The sequence below is a fragment of the Astyanax mexicanus genome, chromosome 1 (assembly GCF_023375975.1).
Source record: "Astyanax mexicanus isolate ESR-SI-001 chromosome 1, AstMex3_surface, whole genome shotgun sequence".
In the NCBI taxonomy this organism is placed as follows: domain Eukaryota; kingdom Metazoa; phylum Chordata; class Actinopteri; order Characiformes; family Acestrorhamphidae; genus Astyanax; species Astyanax mexicanus.
Window position 1 is genome coordinate 81,330,031 of NC_064408.1, and position 22,470 is coordinate 81,352,500.

A 22,470-nucleotide genomic window follows, 5' to 3' on the forward strand; every position below is an offset into this window, starting at 1 on the left:
ATTGCTTAGGGGAAACCTAAAAAAAAAAAAACATGTTATTACAAAGTGTGTATTCTGTACTGTTTAACTGGATGGAGTTCAGCATGTTTCTTTTTTTTTTTTTTAAGTAAAACCCCTCTAATAAGTATTGGACAGTATTTTAATAGCAGTTCTCGAGAATCTTCTGCTAAAAAAAGGTATTTATTTTTACATCGATTCACATCGAAAGTTTATTTACCATTAAGTTGCTATTTTACAGAAAAAAGTTATTGTGCGACAATGAAATTATATGCACTCATTCAAAAAAAAAAGAAAAAGAAAAAAAAAATAGTTGTGTGCAGAAAGAATCAACCAACAGGGAGTAAAATTGGTGAAGGCAATATTCTCATCCGCATGCTGCTGCTGTCCCAAAAGCTTTTCCTTGATGTCACCTGTTCTATTATTCCATAGAATACACATTCACATATTTCACTGCCGCATAGCAACATCACCAGACCTATTCGTGATTAAAAAAGTGTGGGATGCTACTGACCAAATTATCCACACTAAACACCCGCCGCAAAATCTGCACTTGATTCTGTGTGTGAATATTCAAGCTGCATGGGATGGATTATCATAGAACTCCATTAGGAACCTCTACAACTCATGCAGAGATATTTTTCCCAATTTATCTGGCCAATTGTCCCACTCATTTAGCTCCATCACTGGTGATGTCACAACACAAGGAGGGTGAGGACTAGCACATGCCTCCTCCGATGCATGTGAAGTTATCCAGCGCATCTTTTAGAACTTCTACTGATGCAGCGTTGACGAGTAGCATCACAGTGCGCTCGGAGGAAAGCGCAGCGACTCGGTTTTGATACATCAGCTCACAGACGCCTCGTGCTGATCGATATCACCCTTTGGAGGAGTGATGAGGGGAAAGAGCACCATCTACCCACCCAGAGAGATCAAGACTAATTGTGCTCTCTCAGGGCTTCAGTAGCTGAAAGTAAGCTGCATGACCGGGATTCGACCCAGCAATCTTCAGACTGCTGGACCACTCTGGACCTCTCCAATTTTGCAATTTTATAGTTTCTGGTGATTTTTATCTTTCTTCAGAATAGTATTGCAAAAGCGTTGCAATCTGACATTCTGGATGCAACTACTTACTATTAATAAATTAAAAAAATTACAACTAACTATTTTTACTGGAAATTAAATAAAAAATGGTCTTTTATCTGTGCAGAAGTTATAACTTTTGTTTTATTTTATTGAAAAAATAATTATATTAGATGAGCCCTTAAAGTATGGATCTTGGTTTTGCTCTTAGTTCTGCTTCTGACCTGCAGTGATTTTCTGAAATAGATGGAAATCTATTTATCTGTGGATAAATAAGGAGAGATTACTCTTATCTTCCGTTCTATTTGTTAGGAAATGATGATAAAATAATGCTAAAGATTACCGGAGGATTAGGTACTTCACCTCAGTTGTGCGTCAGTGGTGTTGCTTTGGTTAAGAACAAAGTGTCATGACTCAGTCTGTGTGTGTGTGTGTGTGTGTATGTGTGGGCAGGTGCCAACAAACTTGGGTGCAGAGAGGCATGCAGGGAGTCTGGGGGATGTGTGTGTATGTGTGTAGGGGGTTAACAGCAGTGGATTTGAGGATAATCTAGCATTAGTTGGAGGCTGCAGTGTTGATATTACAGACAAGACACGTCTGCCCACTCGGCAGACAGCATGCACTGCTGCTGACCTTTCAGAGCAGAACAGAGCCGGGCCATGGCGCTCGGTGTGAAGCTCTTTATCTCACAGCGCTGTCACACAGCCAGCTATTGATCGGTTAGCTCCCACCACCGGCTCAATACTGACCAGAGCCTGAGAGCCACTCAAGCCTGTACAGATCTGACCTCTCATCAGCCATACTGTACTGACCAGGCCCGAGCATTTAACTACACATTACAGCTCAGCTCAGCTCAGCTTAACCAGTCACTAAAGCTGCCACTGAACTCTCTCCAACAAGAGAGTACTGCACCAACCGCTGCTGATATCTCAGGTTATTGTTAAAATCTGCCACTGTGCAGATCAATCTGTGCTAGAAGCCACAGAAAGACTGACAGAAAGAAAGATTCAAAGGTTGTCTGGCTGAATAAAAACAAAATATAAATGCATGAAAATAGAAATTAACCTAGAAATACAGCTCTGGAAAAATAAGAGAGCACTTAAAAATTACGAGTTTCTTTGATTTTACCAAATTGAAAGCCCCTGGAATATAATTAAAAGAAAGATGGATGATCACAAGCCATCAAACCAAGCTGATCAAACCACTGCTTGACTTTTTGAGATAAAGTTATCCAAAAGCAGTGTGTAAGACTGGTGGAGGAGAACATGCCAAGATGCATGAAAACGTTAGGTTATGAATATAACCCCTGTTCCCTGAAGGAGAGGAACGAGGTACAACACATAATGTATGGGATATCACGCCCTTGCGTGTCTGGCTGAAGACACCTTTAATCACGCCTAAAAGGCAGATGATGCATAGTGACGAGGGCAGGAGGGCCCGCCCCCTGCATATAACCCCACGTCACCAGCATCACTCCTCAGTTCAAGATGCTGCTCTTCACTGAGCTAACAGCGAAGCGGGGCAACCTGTGTTGTACCTCGTTCCTCTCCTTCAGGGAACAGGGGTTATATTCATAACCTAACGTTCCCTTTCAGTCGATTCACTCGGTACAACACATAATGTATGGGACCTATATACACGCCCCGCGGAGCAGACACCGAACCAAGCGGGCACACTAGAGCACCCCAGACCCCGAAGAAAGAACAGCATGAGCTACTGAAGGGGCCACCACATCTAGGCGATAGAAGCGCACAAAAGTATGAGGTGATGCCCAGCTGGCAGCAGCGCAAATGTCTTTAACGGAGACACCCTTAAAAAGGGCCCACGATGCAGCCATTCCCCTAGTAGAATGAGCCCGCACCCCCACAGGCAACTCCAGACCCTTGCTGTTATAAGCTAATGCAATAGCTTCCACAACCCAGTGAGAGAGACGCTGCTTAGACAGAGCCCTGCCACGAACTGGGTTGGCAAAACAGACAAAAAGCTGGTCACACCCACGGAAAGCCTGAGTACGATCAATGTATGTACGCAGTGCACGCACAGGGCAGAGCGTGTGCATTTTTTGCTGCTCCTCAGAAGCAAATGGAGGATGAGAGAAAGAATTAAGCTCAAAGGCTAGTGAACTATAAGACATAGGCAGCACCTTTGGCACATACGCTGCATTAGGGCGTAATGTAACCTTGATGTCCCCTGGTGCAAACTGGGTACATGAGGGGTGCACTGACAGAGCATGAAGATCACCCACACGCTTAGCAGAGGCTAAAGCAAGCAGCAGAGCCGTCTTATACGAAACATATTTCATGTCTACAGAATTTAGGGGCTCAAATGGAGGCCCAGACAGGGCTTCGAGCACAATAGTGAGGTCCCAGGGAGGAACGGCTGGCCTAGATACAGGCTTTAGACGTCGCACTCCCTTTAAGAAACGTATAGCTAGGGGGTGTGCCCCAGGCGACAATCCCCCAAAACCAACATGACAGGCTGATATAGCCGCCAAATATACTTTTATTGTCGAGAATGAGAGCCCACGCTCCAGTAACTCCTGAAGGAATGTCAAAACATCCACAATGGAACACTGGAAGGGAATCAAATTTCTTCCCTGACACCAGTGCTCAAATGCACGCCATTTATAAGCATACAAACCTCTTGTAGAGGAAGCCCTTGCACACTGAATGGTAGCCACAACATTAGAGGGCAAACCGCTGGCCATCAAGGCAGACTTTTCAGCGGGTAGGCATGGAGACACCACAGCTCTGGCCGGGGGTGAACAATTTCCCCTCCCGCCTGAGACAGGAGATTCGAGTGAAGTGGGAGAGCCCATGGATCTCCTGCAAGGAGACTGATTATTTCTGCATACCATGGTTTTGATGGCCAGCAGGGAGCTACAAGTATCAGAGAGAGGTTCCCCTGGCGCACCCTCTCCAGTGTTGGCATGATCAGCTCCACCGGGGGGAATGCATAAAGCAGAGTGTTGGGCCAGAGATGTGCCAGTGCATCCACTCCCAGGGGAGCACCCTGGTCTGCTAGAGAGAAAAACAGAGGACAATGCGTGTTTTCTCTGGATGCGAAGAGATCTACGTTGGCCCTGCCAAACCGATCCCAGATCTGTTCCACCACCAGGGGACTGAGTCTCCATTCTCGAGCTGGAGGACCTCCCCTGGAGAGGAGATCCGCACCCAAGTTCAGGCGGCCTGGCACATGTGTCGCCCTGAGTGAAAGTAGGTGAAAACTGCTCCACATTAGAAGGGAGTGGGACAGATTCAGAAGCAGGAGTGACCGCGTGCCCCCCTGCCTGTTTATGTAAGACACCACGGTGGTGTTGTCTGTTCTGACTAAAACATGCTTCCCCCTCAATTCTGAGAGGAAGCGCTTTAGGGACAAATGGACCGCGAGCAACTCCAGACAGTTTATGTGGAGGGAGCGCTGCGCTGAAGACCACGCCCCCTTCACAGCTGCCCCGTTGCACACCGCACCCCAGCCTGTCAGGGACGCATCTGTTGACACTACCACGCGAAACAGAACTCTGCCTATAGGCGAGCCCTGGCAGAGCAGGCGGGGCTCTCTCCAAGGAGATAGTGCTTTCATACAACCCTGGGTCACAACTATCTTTTTCTGGAGATGGTGTGAGGCGTTCAGGCGGTGTGATAATAGCCAGTGCTGAAACGCACGCATTAGAAGTAAACCCAGCGGAACTACCGCTATCATTGACGCCATTTGACCCAACAGCTGGAGAAATTGGCGAAAACGTAGACTGCGCGCCAGCTGAAACTGCGCGAGGCAGTCGCGGAACGCACATATTCTGCGCTCTGACAGACGCGCTCGGCTGGTGAGAGAGCATATTTCCAACCCCAGAAAAGACAGCTTCTGGCTGGGAATTAGAGAGCTCTTTTTCAAATTCACCGAGAAACCCAGCCGCTGAATATGGGATAACACAGCCCCTGTGTGCGCTAAAGCTTCGTCCCTCGACCGTCCAATTAGAGCCAGGTCGTCTAGATATGAAAGCACTCGCACTCCTCGCATCCGCAGAGGAGCGAGAGCTGCTTCCACACACTTCGTAAAAGTGCGCGGGGCCAGAGAAAGCCCGAACGGGAGAACGAGCCACTCGTAAGCCACGCCCTCGAAGGCGAATCTGAGATAACGTCTGTGATCTGGATGGACTGCAATGTGAAAATATGCATCCGTGAGATCTATAGACGTGAACCAATCCCCCGGGCCGACCGCGCGAAGGAACTGGCGAAGTGTTAGCATTCTGAATTTGAAAACTCTTAAATGCTTGTTTAATGTTCTTAAATCCATAATTGGACGTAACCCCCCGCCCCTCTTCGGCACCACAAAATAACGGCTGTACCAGCCTCTTTGTGCATCGGCCTGAGGAACTACACGGATCGCCTGCTTGCAAAGAAGAGTTTCTATCTCCTCTCTGAGCACCGCCGCAGCGTTGAGTGACACTTGCGTGTACACCACGCTGGAAAAGCGGGGGGGGCGCTTTCGAAACTGCAAGCGGTAACCCATGGCAACAGTCCGCTCTACCCAGGGCGAGACTGCGCATGCGCGCCAGTTTGCTGCACGTGCAGCGAGCCGGCTGTGATGATATGCTACTCGTGGAGGGGCGGAGCCCTCCTGTGGCTGAAATTGGGAGTGCAACACATTTTTTTGTGGGCTGGACATTTTTATTTCGCCCTGAGTTACAGAATGCAACTTTATTATTAGGGCACCCTCCCCCCACCCCTGAGTACAGTGACTGGGCTGTGGGAATGCTTGAACACACGTGTTTACAGAGAACAGGTGATTTATAAACGATGTTGGGGCAAAACGTGCCCTTTTTGAACTTGGCCCCGGAAGAGGGGAAAAACTGCGCCTCTTCGGTGGCTTTAGGGGAGAAACTGTGGTGTCTCCGACCAGCGGAGACCTCACTCCCCCTTCTCTGCGAGCTAGGATGAGTCAGGCTTCCTCTTCCTCACCGCGGAGTCTTTCTGGTGCCCGGGAGGAGGACCTTTGCTCCAGGCTGAGTGGCGTGGAGTGTGTTTGGGCTGCTGCTGCTTGGGCGGGGGATTCCCCGCAGTAACCGTAGCAGCGGGCCTCTTCATCGGAGGAAGCGGCGCTGCGGGCTTGCGGGCAGTCAACTGCGGTTTCTGCTTCTCCCGTCTTGGCAGAATAGATCGCAAAGCCTCCGTCTGCTTTTTCCTCAGCTCGAACTTGGCTTGAATGGCTTCGAGTGACTGGCCAAACAGACCTGCCGAGGAGACTGGCTCGTCCAAATAAGTCGCCCGGTCTCTGTCTGGCATGTCAGACAGCGTTAGCCACAAGTGGCGCTGTGCCACGACAGTAGACGCCATTCCTCTGCCCAGCGAGAGAGCCGCACAGCGAGACATACACAGGATGTAATCTGAGGCAATTCTAACCTCATTTAGCAGAGCTGTTAGCGGGCTGTCCGCGGGTAGCTGGTCTCCGAGTTCGGCTAGACACATCGCCTGGTAAGTCTGGAGGAGAGTGACTGAACTCATCGCTCTGGCCGTGCCTGCCTGCGCGCGATAAACCTTGTCCAGCTGGGAGAAGGAGAACCGGCAGTGCTTGGAGGGAAGCACGGCTGGTCCCGCGACTCCCTGATTATGAGACGGAGCCAGGTACGCTGCCAGCGAAGGCTCCATCGGAGGGGGGTTTAGCAGCCCCGCCTCCCCTGACCCTTCCAGCTCGAGAAACTGCGCGTAACCAGGCACCGTGGTGCGGGTTGACAGCGGTTTAGCCCATGACGACGTCAGCTCTGTCATGAAGTCGGGGAAAAGTGGGAGACGATGCTTCACCACTTGCGGAGCCGGGGGAAGGAAAAATCCCGCGAATCTGGTCGCTTTTTTGGACAGATGAGGAGCAGGCCACTCCACGTCCAGCTTTTGCGCCGCACGACGGTAAAGGGAAAAGAAAGAGGTGTCAGCCTCGTCCTGTTTACCCTCCGCAGCCGTCGGGGCTGGAAGAACCTGCAGCTCTTCCTGCTCGTCTTCGGAGTAATCAAGCTCGTCTACACCGAGACCGAACGGGTCGTCGTCCTCGAGCTCGGCTGCAGGCTCGGAGAGCTGCAGCTGACACGGAAGAGTCAGCGACGGCGAATTCATTTCGCACATCTCCAGACTCTCCATGTGCTCAGCCCAGTTAAGGCAAGGTTCCCCTTCGTACTCGGCTTCCTCGACGTCCGAACAGGACGGCCCAGCCTTTCCGGAGATCAGGGGATCCTCGCGTGCCACTGCTGCTTGTCCGAGAACTTTCTCAACGAACGTTACACGGCGTTCGAGGGTCGACCGCCTGAGCTGGCGACAGAGCGCACATGCATCAGGTTGGACCAAGGCCCTCCTAGCATGGACGATTCCCAGGCAGACTGGACATGCATCATGTTGGTCCTTCTCGGTAATGGCAAAACCACATCCCTGAGGACAAGGACGGGAGGCTTTCTTGCCAGGCTGAGAGGTAAGGTTGGCTTGCGAGCTCATTTTAGGCAGCCGTTAGCAAAGCTAAACAGGCTAGCCCCGAGACTTACAAAGCAGGTTTAAAAGCAGCAAAATCCTTTAAATAACGCTCCGCGGGAAGACGACTCACCAATATGAGGTTGTTGTCGTGCTTGCCTAATGGAACAGTTAAGTTATCCGAAGGATTGCTGAATTGAGCTAACTAGACTAGCAGAAAAGGTGTAAGGTGTTCTCAGCGAAGTGAAGAGCATAAGAACTGAGGAGTGATGCTGGTGACGTGGGGTTATATGCAGGGGGCGGGCCCTCCTGCCCTCGTCACTATGCATCATCTGCCTTTTAGGCGTGATTAAAGGTGTCTTCAGCCAGACACGCAAGGGCGTGATATCCCATACATTATGTGTTGTACCGAGTGAATCGACTGAAAGGGAACTGTGATTAAAAACCAGGATTATTCCACCAAACAAACCTTTTTTGCATTTAGTCTAAAAGGTCTGCATCTTTTTTGTTATTTTAGCTGTTATCATTTTCTGCAAATAAATGCTCTAAATGACAATATTTATTTGGAATTTGGAAGAAATGTTGTCCGTAGTTTATAGAATAAAACAACAATGTTCATTTTATTCAAACATAAACCTACAAATAGCAAAATCAGAGAAACTGATTCAGAAACTGAAAAAAAGTGAGTGACTTTGCAGCTGTTATATACAGTCAGGTGATTATTATGGTATTTCAGTTAGTCAGTGAGAGATTTCCATAGCATTTTGGTGGTGGCAAGCGTGTCTTTCCAAGGTATCCAAGGTGGTGGCTAAGGTGTTCCCATGTTGCTGCTAGAATGTGGTTACTGGATGCTGCACCGAAATCTCAGGTGATTGTTAACAGGTTACATAATATAGATTTTTATCAGGATGCTATAACATAACATATCATATATGTATGATGTATATGGGGGTATTTACATTGTAAATCATAAAAATGATTAAGGAAAAAAACTGTGAAAAATGTCAAAGAACAGTTAAGCTTTATAACAGGGGTCGGCAACCTTTGACACATGGAGTGCCAACTTTAACATTTCTAGTCAATGAGTGTGCCACTATCAACAATAATAAATAATAAAAAACACACACAAACTAAGGGAATATGTTCTACAAATTTGGATTTTTTTTACATAGAAAATGTGCTTTAAAAATAAAATTATTATTATTATTATTACTATATATTGTTTTTTTGTGTAAACAGTGAGTCCAGCTCTGAATTAACGTGGCTTTATAGATAAGCGTAACTTGCACTGAATGAATGCCTTGCCTACCAGCGAGTGTGATCCCTGTCCTTGCTTTTCTTGGCTGAGCTTTCTTATCTGGGGGTTGTAGTTTGTCACTTTTAATCGTAAACATGACTCGAAATTGTCCGTCGTCAAACAGCTGCGGATAGGGCTGAGCACACTTTTCATGTGCGAAAATACCTGCTCACACAGGTAGGTTGAGCCGAACACTGACACAAGGCCAATGCAATGCTCTTGAGACAGCCGAACTTTTCTGGTGCAGATGTCCAGCGTGCCCACAGTGGCGAGCTCTTCAGCTGCATCTTCACGTCCTGTCCATCCATCCAGTTGATCAGAGCTGCGATACACAAAACCATAGTCTTCCATCCAGGAGGGCTGAAATGCCCTAGCTTTGTTTTCTTAAGCCAGAGGCTCTGTCATCTCTTGTAACGCTATTAGGTGGGCTAACTGACTTTGATTAGGCTAAATTTAAATATGGGTCTGTGGGAAAGTGGGTGGGAGCTGAGTGCAGAGCGTTGAGGAGCAAATTCGATTGGAGGATTGTGCTGTCAGTCTGATTTTTTTTGCTGATGCTGGTCCAGCGTGTCGCGTGCCAGTGATTATGCCTTGGCGTGCCAGCAGTGGCACGCGTGCCATAGGTTGCCGACCCCTGCTTTATAAAATCCTGTAGTGTGGGTATTAGCCACTCATTCTGTTCATCGGATATTTGTAAACTTTCTTAACTGGATAATGAAAAAAAGAAGAAAAGTTTAAAAAAGGGTAAGGGTGTTAAATAAGCGTTAAGTAAGTAAGTAAGTAAATAAATAAATATTAATTTAAACTTGGTATTACCAGTTTTGTTATCTGGATGTGAAACACAGTTGGTTCTTGTACAGCATGGATTGCAGTAGATATCTCCAGAATTTGTTTTAAATCTGGATTGTTTGTAAGCTGATGCGTGTGGTGTGTGTGAGGATAAATATATAGTGCTCACTGGTTCTGGCGTAGGACTCGTGGCATGTTCTGGCGATTTCGGCTGCCAGCTCCATCTGGTGACCCGTCTTATCGTCGGGCGCCCCATCAGCCCCCAGCGCGATCATCCCTCCAGCGAAGCAGGTCAGGTGACCCATCTTATGTTCCAGAAGCCCTCCTTTCCACTCAGCGATGTAGGTTAGACCACCACTGGACTTCCGGATCAGGTTGGTCTCAATGGCCTGAAGACAGAGAGCAGAAAGCAGGTCAGACCAGTGCTGGCCAGTCATGTTACCATCATACAGAGAGAGCTCCAACCTGAACAACTGTTAAATGAAGCGTGATCAGAGGTCATTTATCCAGAGAGGTGAATTATGCGATTAAACCATGCTCATGTAGAAATTGGCTAGGACTGAATATTGTATACAGTGAGTTGTTGTTATTGATTATTGCATACTATTCATACCTCATACATTTTCTCACATTAAAACAACAAATTCAAATGTATTTTATTGAGATTTTAAGTGAACATAAATAGCATATAATTGTCACAATTTTAACTAAAGTAAGATATAGGCCAATATAAAAACTAAACACAAGCTCTTTCTATATTGTGTAATATTACGATGCCAATGACCGCAGCACAGCAGTGCCAATATTACATGTTATAGCATGAACCTTGAGTGCATTACTGCAATTATACCACAGTTAAATTATGGCTGTTTATTGAAAGTTTTTGAGTTAAAGAGGACAAGAAAATACAAATCTGTTTGGTTTTAAGACTCCACAAGTTAAAATAGTTCCATTGCTGCTCTGTTTGTAGCTTCTCTGTTTGGTTTGTAAGCGCTGAATCGTTGCTAGGTTACCTGTATGTCGCAGAGTAATACATGGAGACCTGATAATGAGAACTGATAACGGCACTCACAGAACACTGCTCAGCCAATCACATTGCAGGGAAGGAAATAACTGTGGTATAATACAGGTTTTACTTATAACATGAAACATACTGATACCTTCAATAAAGGCTGGTTGTATTAAAAAAAAAAAAAAAGTAAACCTGGAATTTGTTGCAATTTGTTTTTTATACATTTCTTATTTTCACTGTAAAATAGATAATTCTGTGTAAATGTGATAAGATAAATGTTTAGATTTTTCCGTTTTTAATTAGGTTTACTGTTGTTTTTATATGTTGAAATATAAGCATTAAAGACACATTTTCTCACAATTACTTAAAATAACACTACCTTTTTAAAATATCAGTAAAGTTTAACAACTAGACACAATCAAATCAGACTGAAAAGATCACATTGACAGGAAAAAAAAGTTAGTTCCCTCAAAATGTTATGTTTATTATCCACATTATTTAATTATATTTTACTCTGCATGAAGATGAAAACACTGGCACAATTATTGAGGTGGAACAATTATGAACCAATTAAGGATATAAATAATAGATGTTTGCAGCAATTTCGTGAGAATGTCCCTAACGGAAAATATTATCCAGGACATAATTATCATTATGGACCACTACTGAGAAACTTACACAGACTAACACAGCTGTACCGGCAGTACACACAATCTATCCCTAGTATTAGATCCTCCAGTTTCTCTGCAGGAGACTGCATGTTTTTATCAATGCTGGATGTCATGACCGTATATAGAGTTATTCATGCGCTGTGGGCACAGCTCTGTACTTGTTTGTCCATCAGAAAAAGTGTTTTCAAGGCTGCAGAGTGGTCTCACAGGCAATAAGCAGACTCGGAATAGCACTGAGCCTGAGGTAAGAGCGATCATAGAGTAGAGTTCATGGTCACAGCTGTGTGACGGCACACAGGTATTTTCAGAAGCGTAATGAAAAGACAGGAAATTCCAATCTATTCTGCCTCGATCATTCATCCTGAGCACTCGGATGGAAATATCCAAGGACAAAAAAAATCACAGCGCATATAAACAACTCAACACTCTTTCATACACAAGTCTCTCACACGTACACAATACGAGTCCCAGCTGATACAATGATTTAGTGATAGGATCAGTCAATACCGAAGCTTCGGTGATTATCGGTATCGGTTCAATTTCAGCTTAAAACACCAATAACTAAAAAAGCTCCAGACTTTAATGAGGTCTAAGTTTTGATCTGATATTGAGCTGATACAAAATGTATTTTTTTTTACTTCTGCTGTTAAATATCTATTTCACAGTGTTGTGAATGAACTACAATTTGTTTTTTGTTTTTTTGTAGAATGCGTGCCTTATCCTGTTTTTCCAGCCTGTCATGATAAACATTTTTGCTTGGATGTCATACAGTACCAGACACAAGTTAAGACACACCTTCTCATTCAGTGTTTTGATTTAGATCTTTTTTTTTTTGCTGCATTAAAAATGAATACTGTCATCCAGACAATAGATAATATAGTAAATTTAAGTGTTAAACAAAATACAAACAAACATTGTGGCTTCTGCAGCTGGTAACTCTGATGTACGTGTCCTCTGCAACAGAGGTAACTCTTGCTCTTCCTTTCCTTGGGCGATCCTGATGAAAGCCAGTTTCATCATGACATGTTTGATGTTTTTTTTTTCTTGTCTTTACTTAGTTGAGAAGTTCTTGACATAATAATATGGATTAGAACATTACTAATTCACTGTATTCCAACTCTTCACAACTGATGCACTCAAACACATTACGAGGAAAATAAATTCAACTAATTAACTCTTGATAAGTTCAGCACAGCTGTTAACTGAGAGTTATTCCAGGTGACTCTACCTTATGAAGCTGACTGAGAAAATCCAGCCAAGATATACAATTTTGTCATTCAAAATATGCCTAGGTTAAAGAATCTAAAATAGAACACATATCCTAGTTTGTTCTATATTATTTTCTTCATAGTTTAGATGACTTTAATATTAATCTACAATGCAGAAAATTAAAAAAATAATGTTTTTTTTTTTTATTCTTTTAGGTACTGTATTTGGACAAAATAATTGTTTTTTTTGGGTTTTTTTTGTATTTTCTGACTATATTATGCCATTGATTTAACAATAATAAAACAGCAAAACAAAGCAGTTATAACTTATTGTTGAAGAACAATAAATATGCAGATACTGGAATTGTAATTTCAAAAACCTAAATTAAAATCATCAGATTTATTTTAAGTGAATAAACATACTGGCTTTATCATGTTAATAGTCTCTCTGTGCTAGAAAAAAAGGGTAATACCAAGGTCAGCAAAAACTGTTACATTTCAATTTATTTTGTGATAGATTGATAATCATTGTGATATGCCTAGTTTACTCCTATGTTACTTTAGTGTGCTCTTCAGTGCTGGTTTAAAATAAAAGATTGGCGAGTGCCTGTTCCAGTGGAAAAACAAAGCTTTTCTGCATAAGATTCATGTCTGACCAGCCATAACTTAAAATAGAAAAATATAGTGGGGGTGTATTTCCCCTCATGGTTTGGATGGCACGGGTGAAAAAGGCACAAAACAGATGAATTTTTAGAGGAAAAGCAGCTAAAACATACAAAACACTATACAGCCTAAATGATCTGCTATTTTTATGTTCCACTGTAAAACAGTCACACAGTAGACCCTGATGATACTGATGATATCTGAGGACATACTTCACTGTTAAGGGGTGTGTCTAAGGGCTCAGAGGTAAAAACAAAGGATTGGAACACAAAATGTTTTAAAGTGGTCAGTATCAGGATCAGATTGGAACATATCTTTCTTAATTTCTTCGAGTGCCTGAACACTATTTTAACAACTGGGGGTTCTAAACTTAATCACTCAACTCTTATAGCTCAATAAACACACATGTTTAAAGCTACAATTTTATATATAAACTACTATTTTATATAAGCTATACATTTTTTATATCTTCTATATCTTGTTTTGGCCATTGATTTTCATAAATGTAGCATTTTGTCCCTGCAGAGAAAACATCTGGACAATTCTACTCTGGAAAAACACAAAACCTACGTTTGAACTATTGAAGTACAAATCTAAAACTATATTAAAATATCAGTTCTCAAACGTTTAGCACTTTAAAATCAGAATCATTAAAGTCTGTAATACTGACGTGCTACATCTACTATTGAAACTGCCATGGCTTTATATAAGAAGGCAGTCAGGCGCAAGCATGAGACACTACTCCCTTTTCAGTGAATGCTTACGTCTTTCATTGGGTTGTACAATAAATCCGCCGAACTATTAAGACACGTCAACACTCCGAGCTCTAAATGGCCTTGATACACTCTGATGATTTTTTATCGGTGCTAATAAGTCACGCAGATAAAAATAGCGCACTCAAGGACCTATTTACAGATGACTGAAATAAACGCTGTGAAATGAGGCCGTGAAAAGTGAGGTCATATCAGAGGATGTTGGCCATAAAAGGTTTGAGGAAGAGGTTTCTATATAGAAACGACTGGATCAAATAGAGGACAGAGCCTTGTAGAGGCACAGCAGCATTTCTTTAATAGTGGATGATAATGTAGGTGGGGCGGGAGGGTTATAGGAAGATAGAAATAGTGGGAGGAAGGCAAAGTAGGGAGAAAAGCAGGCAGAGAAGAAGGCATGGATGTAATAAGACAGGAAAGAAAAGCAGATGGGAAGGCAGGGAGGAGGGCACAAAGTAAGGCAGGCTATAATGAAGAATAGGAGGCACATATAAAGAAAAATAAAGCTATGAAGGCAAAAAGAAGGCAGGAAGAAAGTTATATAAGTAAAAAGACAGGCAGAAAGGAAGGAAGGGATTAAGGCAGGTAGGAAGGCAGGGAGGGAGGAAGGAAGGGATAAAGGCAGGAAGAAAGGCAGGAAGCGAGATATGAAGGGATAAAGGCAGGTATGAAGGCAGGGAGGGAGGAAGGGATAAAGGCAGGTAGGAAGGCAAGGAGGGAGAAAGGGATAAAGGCAGGTAGGAAGGCAGGAAGGGAGGGAGGAAAGGATAAAGGCAGGGAGGAAAGGATAAAGGCATGTAGGAAGGCAGGAAGGGAGAGAGGGAAGGATAAAGGCAGGTAGGAAGGCAGGAAGTGAGGGAGGATGTGTTAAAAGCAAGTAGAAAGGAAGGAAGGGATTAAGGCAGGTAGGAAAGCAGGGAGGGAATAAGGGATAAAGGCAAGTAGGCAGGCAGGAAGGGAAGGATAAAAGCAGGTATAAAGGCAAGGAGGGAGGAAGGGATAAAGGCAGGTATGAACGCAGGGAGGGAGGAAGTGATTAAGGCAGGTATGAATGACAGGAAGGGATAAAGGCAGGTATGAAGGCATGAAATGGGAAGGGATACAGGCAGCAGGATGGAAGGAAGGACAGAAGAAAGCAAGGAAGCCGGAAAGGGAGGCAGGCAAGAAAGAAGGAAAGCAGAAAGGAAGGCAGGATGTGAGGTATGTAGGCAGGAAGGTAGGTATGAAGGAAGAAAGGAAGGAAGGAAGAACGAAAGGAAGTAAGCTAGGAAAGAAGGCAGGAAAGGAGGGAGGCCACAGTTATAAAAGACAGCAGAAAAAAGGAAGACTGCAAAAAAGAAAGAAAAGAGATAGAAAAAGGCAGGAAGGAAGGTATAGGTAAGAAGGTAGGAATTAAGAAAGGAAGGAAGAAAGGGTACAGGTAGAAAGGCAGGAAGGAAGGCGGAATAGGAGGCAGAAGGAAAGAAAGAAAGAAATATGAGAAAGCGAATACTCTGCTATAAGGGCACTGATGCCACTTCCTCTTTTCTGATTAGTATGTAGCACAGAGAGACAGGTTTTACCTTCAGAGCATCATAGTAGAGTTTCTTGCCCTCTTCATCTCTCTTGTCCGACATCAGCCAGGCTTTGAGCAGGTACTCGTAGAAGCTATCTCCGAGACCACCCACAGACACATGATCTGCAGAAAGAAAATGTCAGGAAACACATCAGCTAGAGCAGCATGATACAAATATTACGCAGAATAATATTCACTGCGTGATGTCCGCAACATTGTCAATCATTTATGAAGGTTTCTGACCCCATCAGAAAAAGTAACTTACAATAGATATACAGCTGCTGTAATGCATAAAACCTACATCAACATTCCATGTACAACTCAGAAGACACGTAGGCTTATCAGTTGTTATAAATAGCATAACAATGTTTATAAAAGCTTTTAAATATACTGTAAATATTATAATGTAAGGTTTTACAGCAGAATTAATATCAACAGCCCCAACCAAATAGAGCAAAAATGTAAAAAAGCAAGTGAAATAAACTTTGAAATCCTTCATTTTAGAAGAAAGACTGGTCAAGTTGGTGTGTTGCATCAAACTGCACAGTGCATTGTTTAGCTGTCTATCAAAAATTTTGGACCTTTACATTGACAACGTTACACAACTACTAATCTTTTAATGGATGTTAATATATAAATATTTAATTTCAAGCAATTTTGGAGCACTTCTTTTGGACCATTCATCATTAAATTGTGGCTCAATATAAAGAACAAATATCAGGTTCACATAGTCAAAAATGAGAATGTTTTTTTGCAAGACTGCAACAATTTGCACAAACCAGTTCTCTATTTATATACATTGTAATGCCTACATATCTAAATATTCAACCTAAAGTGAGCTAGTGGTTTGCACCTTCTGATGAAACCCCTGTGCTTATGTTTACGAAGTCTTCTGTGAAAACAGATTGTAATGCCTTCATATAGCTTTCTTTATAGTATGCACAATGTTTCTGTCGTCAACTTCTCCTCGATCTACCTGTTCGACATCTGTTACTTAGTACACAAGTGACGACTTTCTTCTTCAGGACATTCCAAACTGTTTTAATGACTATGAACAATATTTGCAAAATGGATCTAATTTATTTTCCATATTCTCTCAGCTGGACAGCTGACCCATAGACAGCTCTCTGGTTTCCGAAGTTGGTTACACCTCTAACTATAAATATACAGTCTACTCAAATGTCATAAAAAGACATATTTATATATTGTCTGTGAATGTGCTGTGTTCACCGTCTGTGTGAGTGAGTGTGTGTGGGTGGGTGTGTGGACAGAAGGCCACAGCATTCAGTGCTGTCCTCTTTACTCTGTGTGAGGGATGAGCATGGGAGGACTGAGCGCTCTGTGTGTGTCATTCTCGCTGTCATGCTCATAAATATATATACCTCATTAGGCACTGGGCAGTGTTTATGCCACATAGATGTCAGAAGCTATCAGGGCCCACACACACACTGTCAAACACACTCAAGCCTAAAAGGGCCCATGTTCTTTCTTCCATTATATATATTTTTCAAAATTATAACCTTAGGAGTATTCACTGACCAACAGCCACAGCTGACCTAAACTCTCATTATCCCTCAGATTCAAGCAGGTTGTTTAGATCTGCAAATTAAGCTTTATTAGAAAGATGAGAGCGTGTTACATTAGGACCAAAATCCTCAGACGGATGAGATTTTTTTCAAACGGCTGGAATACATGTAAGGCAAATCTAATCTATTTGCTTCTCAATAGCCAGGAACAGAGCAACGTTAAATAATACCAACAACAACTTCCACACTAGGCATGGAATTATCACCCTGTGCTGCACCAACAGTCTCTACTCTTCAGAAAAGGCTTTACACTTAACACTGCTGTGAGGATTTGATTGCTTTCAATCACAGGGGCATAAGAGAGGTTAGATATTGATTTTGGATGATTAGTTCTGGACCACAAACTTCACATTAACCTCTTAAAGATACTGGATGGAGCTTCATCTCTAAGGAGAACGCAGGACTGCAGGATACTGGAGAGATTTATATTTTAAAGAGAGAGAGAGAGAGAGAGAGAGAGAGAGAGAGGCAGAAGAGAGTATACACAAGAGAAAGAGACAGAGGAGAGACACAAAGAGGGAGAAAAACAAATGAAAATGAAACAGAAAGAGAGGGCGAAAGAGAGAGTAAAATAAAGCGAGAGAGACAGAGAGAAAATGAGAGAGTGAGTGAGAGTGAGCATGAAAGACAGAATGCAAGAGAGAGTGAGGCAGAGAGAGGGAGAGAGAGAGGAGAAAAAGAGAGAATACACAAGAGAAAAAGACAGAGGGGGAGAGAGTATGTGAGAATGCGTGAGAGAGTAAGACAGAGAGTACAAGAGTACAAGCAAGTGAGAGCGAGCATGAGAGAAAGAGAGAGAGAGAGAGAGAGAGAGAGCAAGAGACAGAAACTGGGAGAAAGGGACAGAGAGAAAGGGGCAGAGGAGAGAAAAGATAAAATAAAAGTGAAGACAAAGATAGAGAGGGAGAGAAACTGAGCAACAAAGAGAAACAGACAAAGCAAGAGTAAGAGTTTGAGAGCATGCGAGAGAAAGCAAGAGAGAAACAGTGAGAAAGGGACAGAGAGAGAGAAAAAGGGGCAGAAGAGAGAATATACAAGAGAAAAAGACAGAGAGGGAGAGAGACAGAAAGAGAGAGAAACAAATGAAAGCGAGAGAGAGAGAGAGAGAGACAGAGAGAGAGACAGAGAGAAAACGAGAGAGCGGCAGAAGGGAAGAGAGGGAGAGAGGGAGGGAAAGAGAGAGAGAGAGAGAGAGAGATACTGAGTGGTGTAATAAGCTGTCAGCAGAAACATGGCTACTGATGTTAGATCTCGGACTGCTGAAGGACAAAGAGAGGCTCTCAGCACGCCCACACACAGCGCGCTGCGTTTAACACACTCCAGTGTCCACAGCAGCCCAGTGACTCACATGCTGAATGACCACCGGCGTTTCCTCACCAACACTCAAGAAAACCAGCAAATCACCTCTGAACGACAAAACACAACCACACCAAGTCTAATCAAGAGCCAGAGACAAGAGAGAGAGACAGCTTAGAAAACTATAAGGAAAGCTATAAGCTTAAATAAACGAGATACTGACCAACAGAGAGATAAACTGAAAGAAGTACTGACAGATATTAGAAAGTAAATGCACAGACACAACAGGTTTTTGCCCAGATAATAAAAAGTTCCCTAACAAAACTTATTATAAAAATAAATACAAAATCTTGAATGCCAGAAACTGAGCGTGGGTGTACATATATCCAAGCCCCTCCCACTTTCCACACACATTACTCTGATAGGCTGTACCTAAACAGCTGTAGCTCCTACAATGCATGGTAAAGAGGCTTAGGGTCATATGAGCAATACTTTATTTTAATACTAAAACTGTATATTGAATTGATTACAATCCATCCTTTAAAGAGAGCAGGGCTGCCTTATATATCACTTTTTCAGCGTTATTGCAATGTGGGCCTTATCATTACAGATTGTGCCTAAAGAAGCAATATGCAAATAGACCCCCTAATTAATTACTGACTGTTCTGACTGCAGTAAATGTGGTCAATGCAAGTGTTCCAATTTTATTTAATGGATTCACCAGTGTGTTTCAATACAGTCCAAGCAGATCATGAAAATTAGGTTAAGCAAAAGAATCACAATACTAGAATTTGATTCATATTTTCTAGTTCTAGTGGCCAAAAAGCCAAAGTTGAAGGACTGCTGGAAAACAGAAGAAGTTATTTTCCATTAAAAGCATTCCTACAGGGTGCAGCTTTTCTTTGCGTCCACTCCAGACAACGGCATAAGTGACCTATATGAAACATGCTGCCTCAGGACAGAAACTGCCTCTTATGTGAAGCCAAAAGATAGGCGTCTATTTTTAATGCCGGACCACGTTATAGGCCTCCTCTGCCCACGGCAAAGTGCCTTCTCATATTATCTTTGTTTATTTCAGCTGAACAAAAAGCTGGCAAAGAAAGAGGACAACAAAAGCTTACTCAGACGGAAAACTCTTCCCGTTTCTTTAGAGTCTGATGTCTCTCCCTGCTCGGAGCTTCGAGCTTCACGCCACACTTCTGCTCACAGCCTGTCTGACGGCTCTGTGCTGGAGACCGGCGGCGGTGATCTGATCTCTCCTCCAGCTTCACAGCCTGAAGCTCTGAATTTTACTGAAGCTGCTTAAACCACAGCAAAAACACCCCAGCAGCAGGGCTGGATAGTACCATGATTGTTAAACACTAAATATTGATAACGATTAGTATCCAATGAGTGGAAAGTGTCTAAAATAATAAAATAAATAAAAACAGCAGCATACCAGAAAATAATCTTAGCTATTATTAAATAATCAATCAATCAAGTACAACAGTGCACCTGAACTTTTTTTTGCCATTTTATTTCTAATTTCTTTCCCATTTTCTCCCCAGCTTAAACGGCCAATTACCCAACCCACTCATTAGGACTCCCCCTATCACTAGTGATGCCCCTACAACACCAGGAGGGTGAAGGCTAGCACATGCCTCCTCTGATACATGTGAAGTCAGAGCCATCGCCTCTTTTCTAACTGCTGCTGATGCAGTATTGCTCAGAAGAAAGCGGAGCGACTCGGTTCTAATACATCAGCTCACAGACGCCTTGTGATGAGCGACATCACCCTTTGGAGTGATCTGGGGAGAGAGCGCCATCTACCCAGCTCTCTCAGGGCTCTGGCAGCTGATGACAAACTACAGGAACAATTTTGAAAAGGCTTTTGATTCAGTACACCATAAAAGCCTGAAGGCTGATTATTAGTCAGTGCAGAATTCCAGAAAAGATCATGAGAATGGTGAGAGAACTTCCATTCTATAAAGGACTTAATTGTTCCCCATCCTGCCTTCTTTTCTGCTGTTTTTCATAACTGTGGCCTCCCTCCTTTCCTGCCTTCTTCCCTACTTTCCATGCTTTCTTACTTCCATTAAAATTGGTGTCAAACAAGCATCGAACATGTCAGGCTTCTTGTTCTTAATTGTGATGAACTAGATCATGAGAGGAATGGTTGGGCATGAAGAGATAGGATGGGATTAGATAGAAGCTAGCATCAAAACTCAACAACTTAAACGTTGCAGATGATGCAAAACAAATACAACAACAAAAAAAAAGACAAGAAGGAATGAGAAAACAAGACGAGTGGGTCTTTGAAGAATCATGAAACCTTGAGAACATGGGCTGAAGTCCGTAAAAAGTAGAAGAGCTCTGTATGGCAAGTCTGATCAAGGAAAACAAGACCCTCCCTAATAGGATCCTAGCTACTACTAAAGACAGTTATTTGGATTAAAGTAATCAATCAAGTACAACAGCCTCCTGCTAAGCAGCAGTTAGACCAACAGATATTTTAAAGTAATAAACAAACAAAGATTACCGACTGCAGGGTCTTTAAATTAATCTGATCACGTAGCTAATTTAATTTAGTACTAAGCTCACTGCAATCTTAGACATATGAGGAAATGTGCCATCGTTATCCCTGCAGCAGACAACATAAATACCAACAAGACGTGAGTACCTTGCCCATTTTGTGGGTAAACCTGTGATCTACATTTAAAATTAATTCACTAATAAGCTAAATTCATCAAGGTAAATCAGGTTATACCAAATCTGAGCCCACACAGAACAGAAAGAATCCAAGCAAATTCAGTTCCTGTTCCCACATAAGCAATATGCTTATTTAAGAAAAATATTTATCTTTACTGAGCTAGAGCTCTGTTTGGACAGGATTAGTTATACACGGGGAGATTAGGTCATGCAATTCTTTTTCTATGCTTCCCTGTGATTTTAATCCTGTCAGGATGCATCATGAAAACATTTTAATCATTTTTTTTCTCCCCAGGCCAGAAACGATTGACACTTATTACGAGCCACAAAAATACCCACAGGTCATACTATTATATTATCCTCTGCAAATTAACGTGTGGGCAAATATTCTCTTTTTTGTTGCATTTTTCTTGAAGTACAGAGGCACTAAAGGAGGTATATAGATCTAGATAGGTTCAATCAAGCATGTGGATAACTCCGATGTTGTACAACATACAACACTCAAATCCAGAAGATGAGCCTACAGAACTCTTCAGAGGTGCCACAATAGCAGCTTTATGCAAGTCAGGGGTACTTACACTAAACAATTTTGGTTTAATCATGTTGGAACACTGTTCTACCCTCTTCCCACTCCCCCGCTGGCCTGCACTCACACCGCGTTTAAACAATCCGTGCCCAAGTACGCCTACGTCCTACATAAAGCTGTCTAATAGATCAGACGGTGTTCCAGACTTCAAAACATTAGTTTGGTTACTTGGTCTAAGCCTGGTTATTTTATCGACAGAATCATATTATGGAAATTAATCTTTTTAATCTGATCCTGCACATTCGGATACTGCTAGTGTCTTCAGTTTGTCACGACACTGTTCAATACATTTTTGGAATTCACAAATTTGACCGCATTTATCAGTGTTTTTGTCTGTTGTTTCTTGTCATCTTGTTCATCCGTGCTTGGGCACGGATAGCGCACTGTGCTCGAGTCCAAGTGAACTGCTTGAAGAGGTGGGCCAGGGCATGGTTCAGTGTAGTGTGCCTGGGCACGGATCGCAGTGATCAAACTAGTGAAACAAGCCGTGCTTTGGAAGGTAACCGTGCCCAGTCACGACACAGATTGCCTAGTGTGAGTACACCCACATTGTGTAGTGCAGCTTATAGCCTACATACGTTACAAAATATGGCTGCACATTTTAATTTAAACAAAAACGTCCTTTGTTACTATAAGTACATTAAGATAAGACAATCATATGATGTTTCTTTTGCTCTTAGAGGGGATGGCAGTGTGTAAATAGAGAAGCCACTCCCCTCACAGTTAGTTATGCTGAGATCTTCATGTAAAACTAATCCCGTCCAAATAGAGCTTACGTTTGTGAACCTAGGATTCAAACCCTTCAGTTAGGGGTGCTGAA

At 43.0% G+C, this 22,470-nt stretch overlaps 1 protein-coding gene across 1 annotated transcript in view; it reads right to left on the bottom strand.

The window, feature by feature from the left end:
* The window catches only part of man1a1 (mannosidase, alpha, class 1A, member 1), a 198,545-nt gene that overhangs the window by 12,655 nt on the left and 163,420 nt on the right, over nt 1-22,470 (bottom strand). The window contains exons 8-9 of the mRNA XM_022662004.2: nt 15,502-15,617; nt 9,785-10,004 (exon numbers count right to left, since the gene is read on the bottom strand). Coding sequence (XP_022517725.2) covers nt 9,785-10,004; nt 15,502-15,617 — 336 coding nt within the window. The remainder of the gene's footprint in view (nt 1-9,784; nt 10,005-15,501; nt 15,618-22,470) is intronic.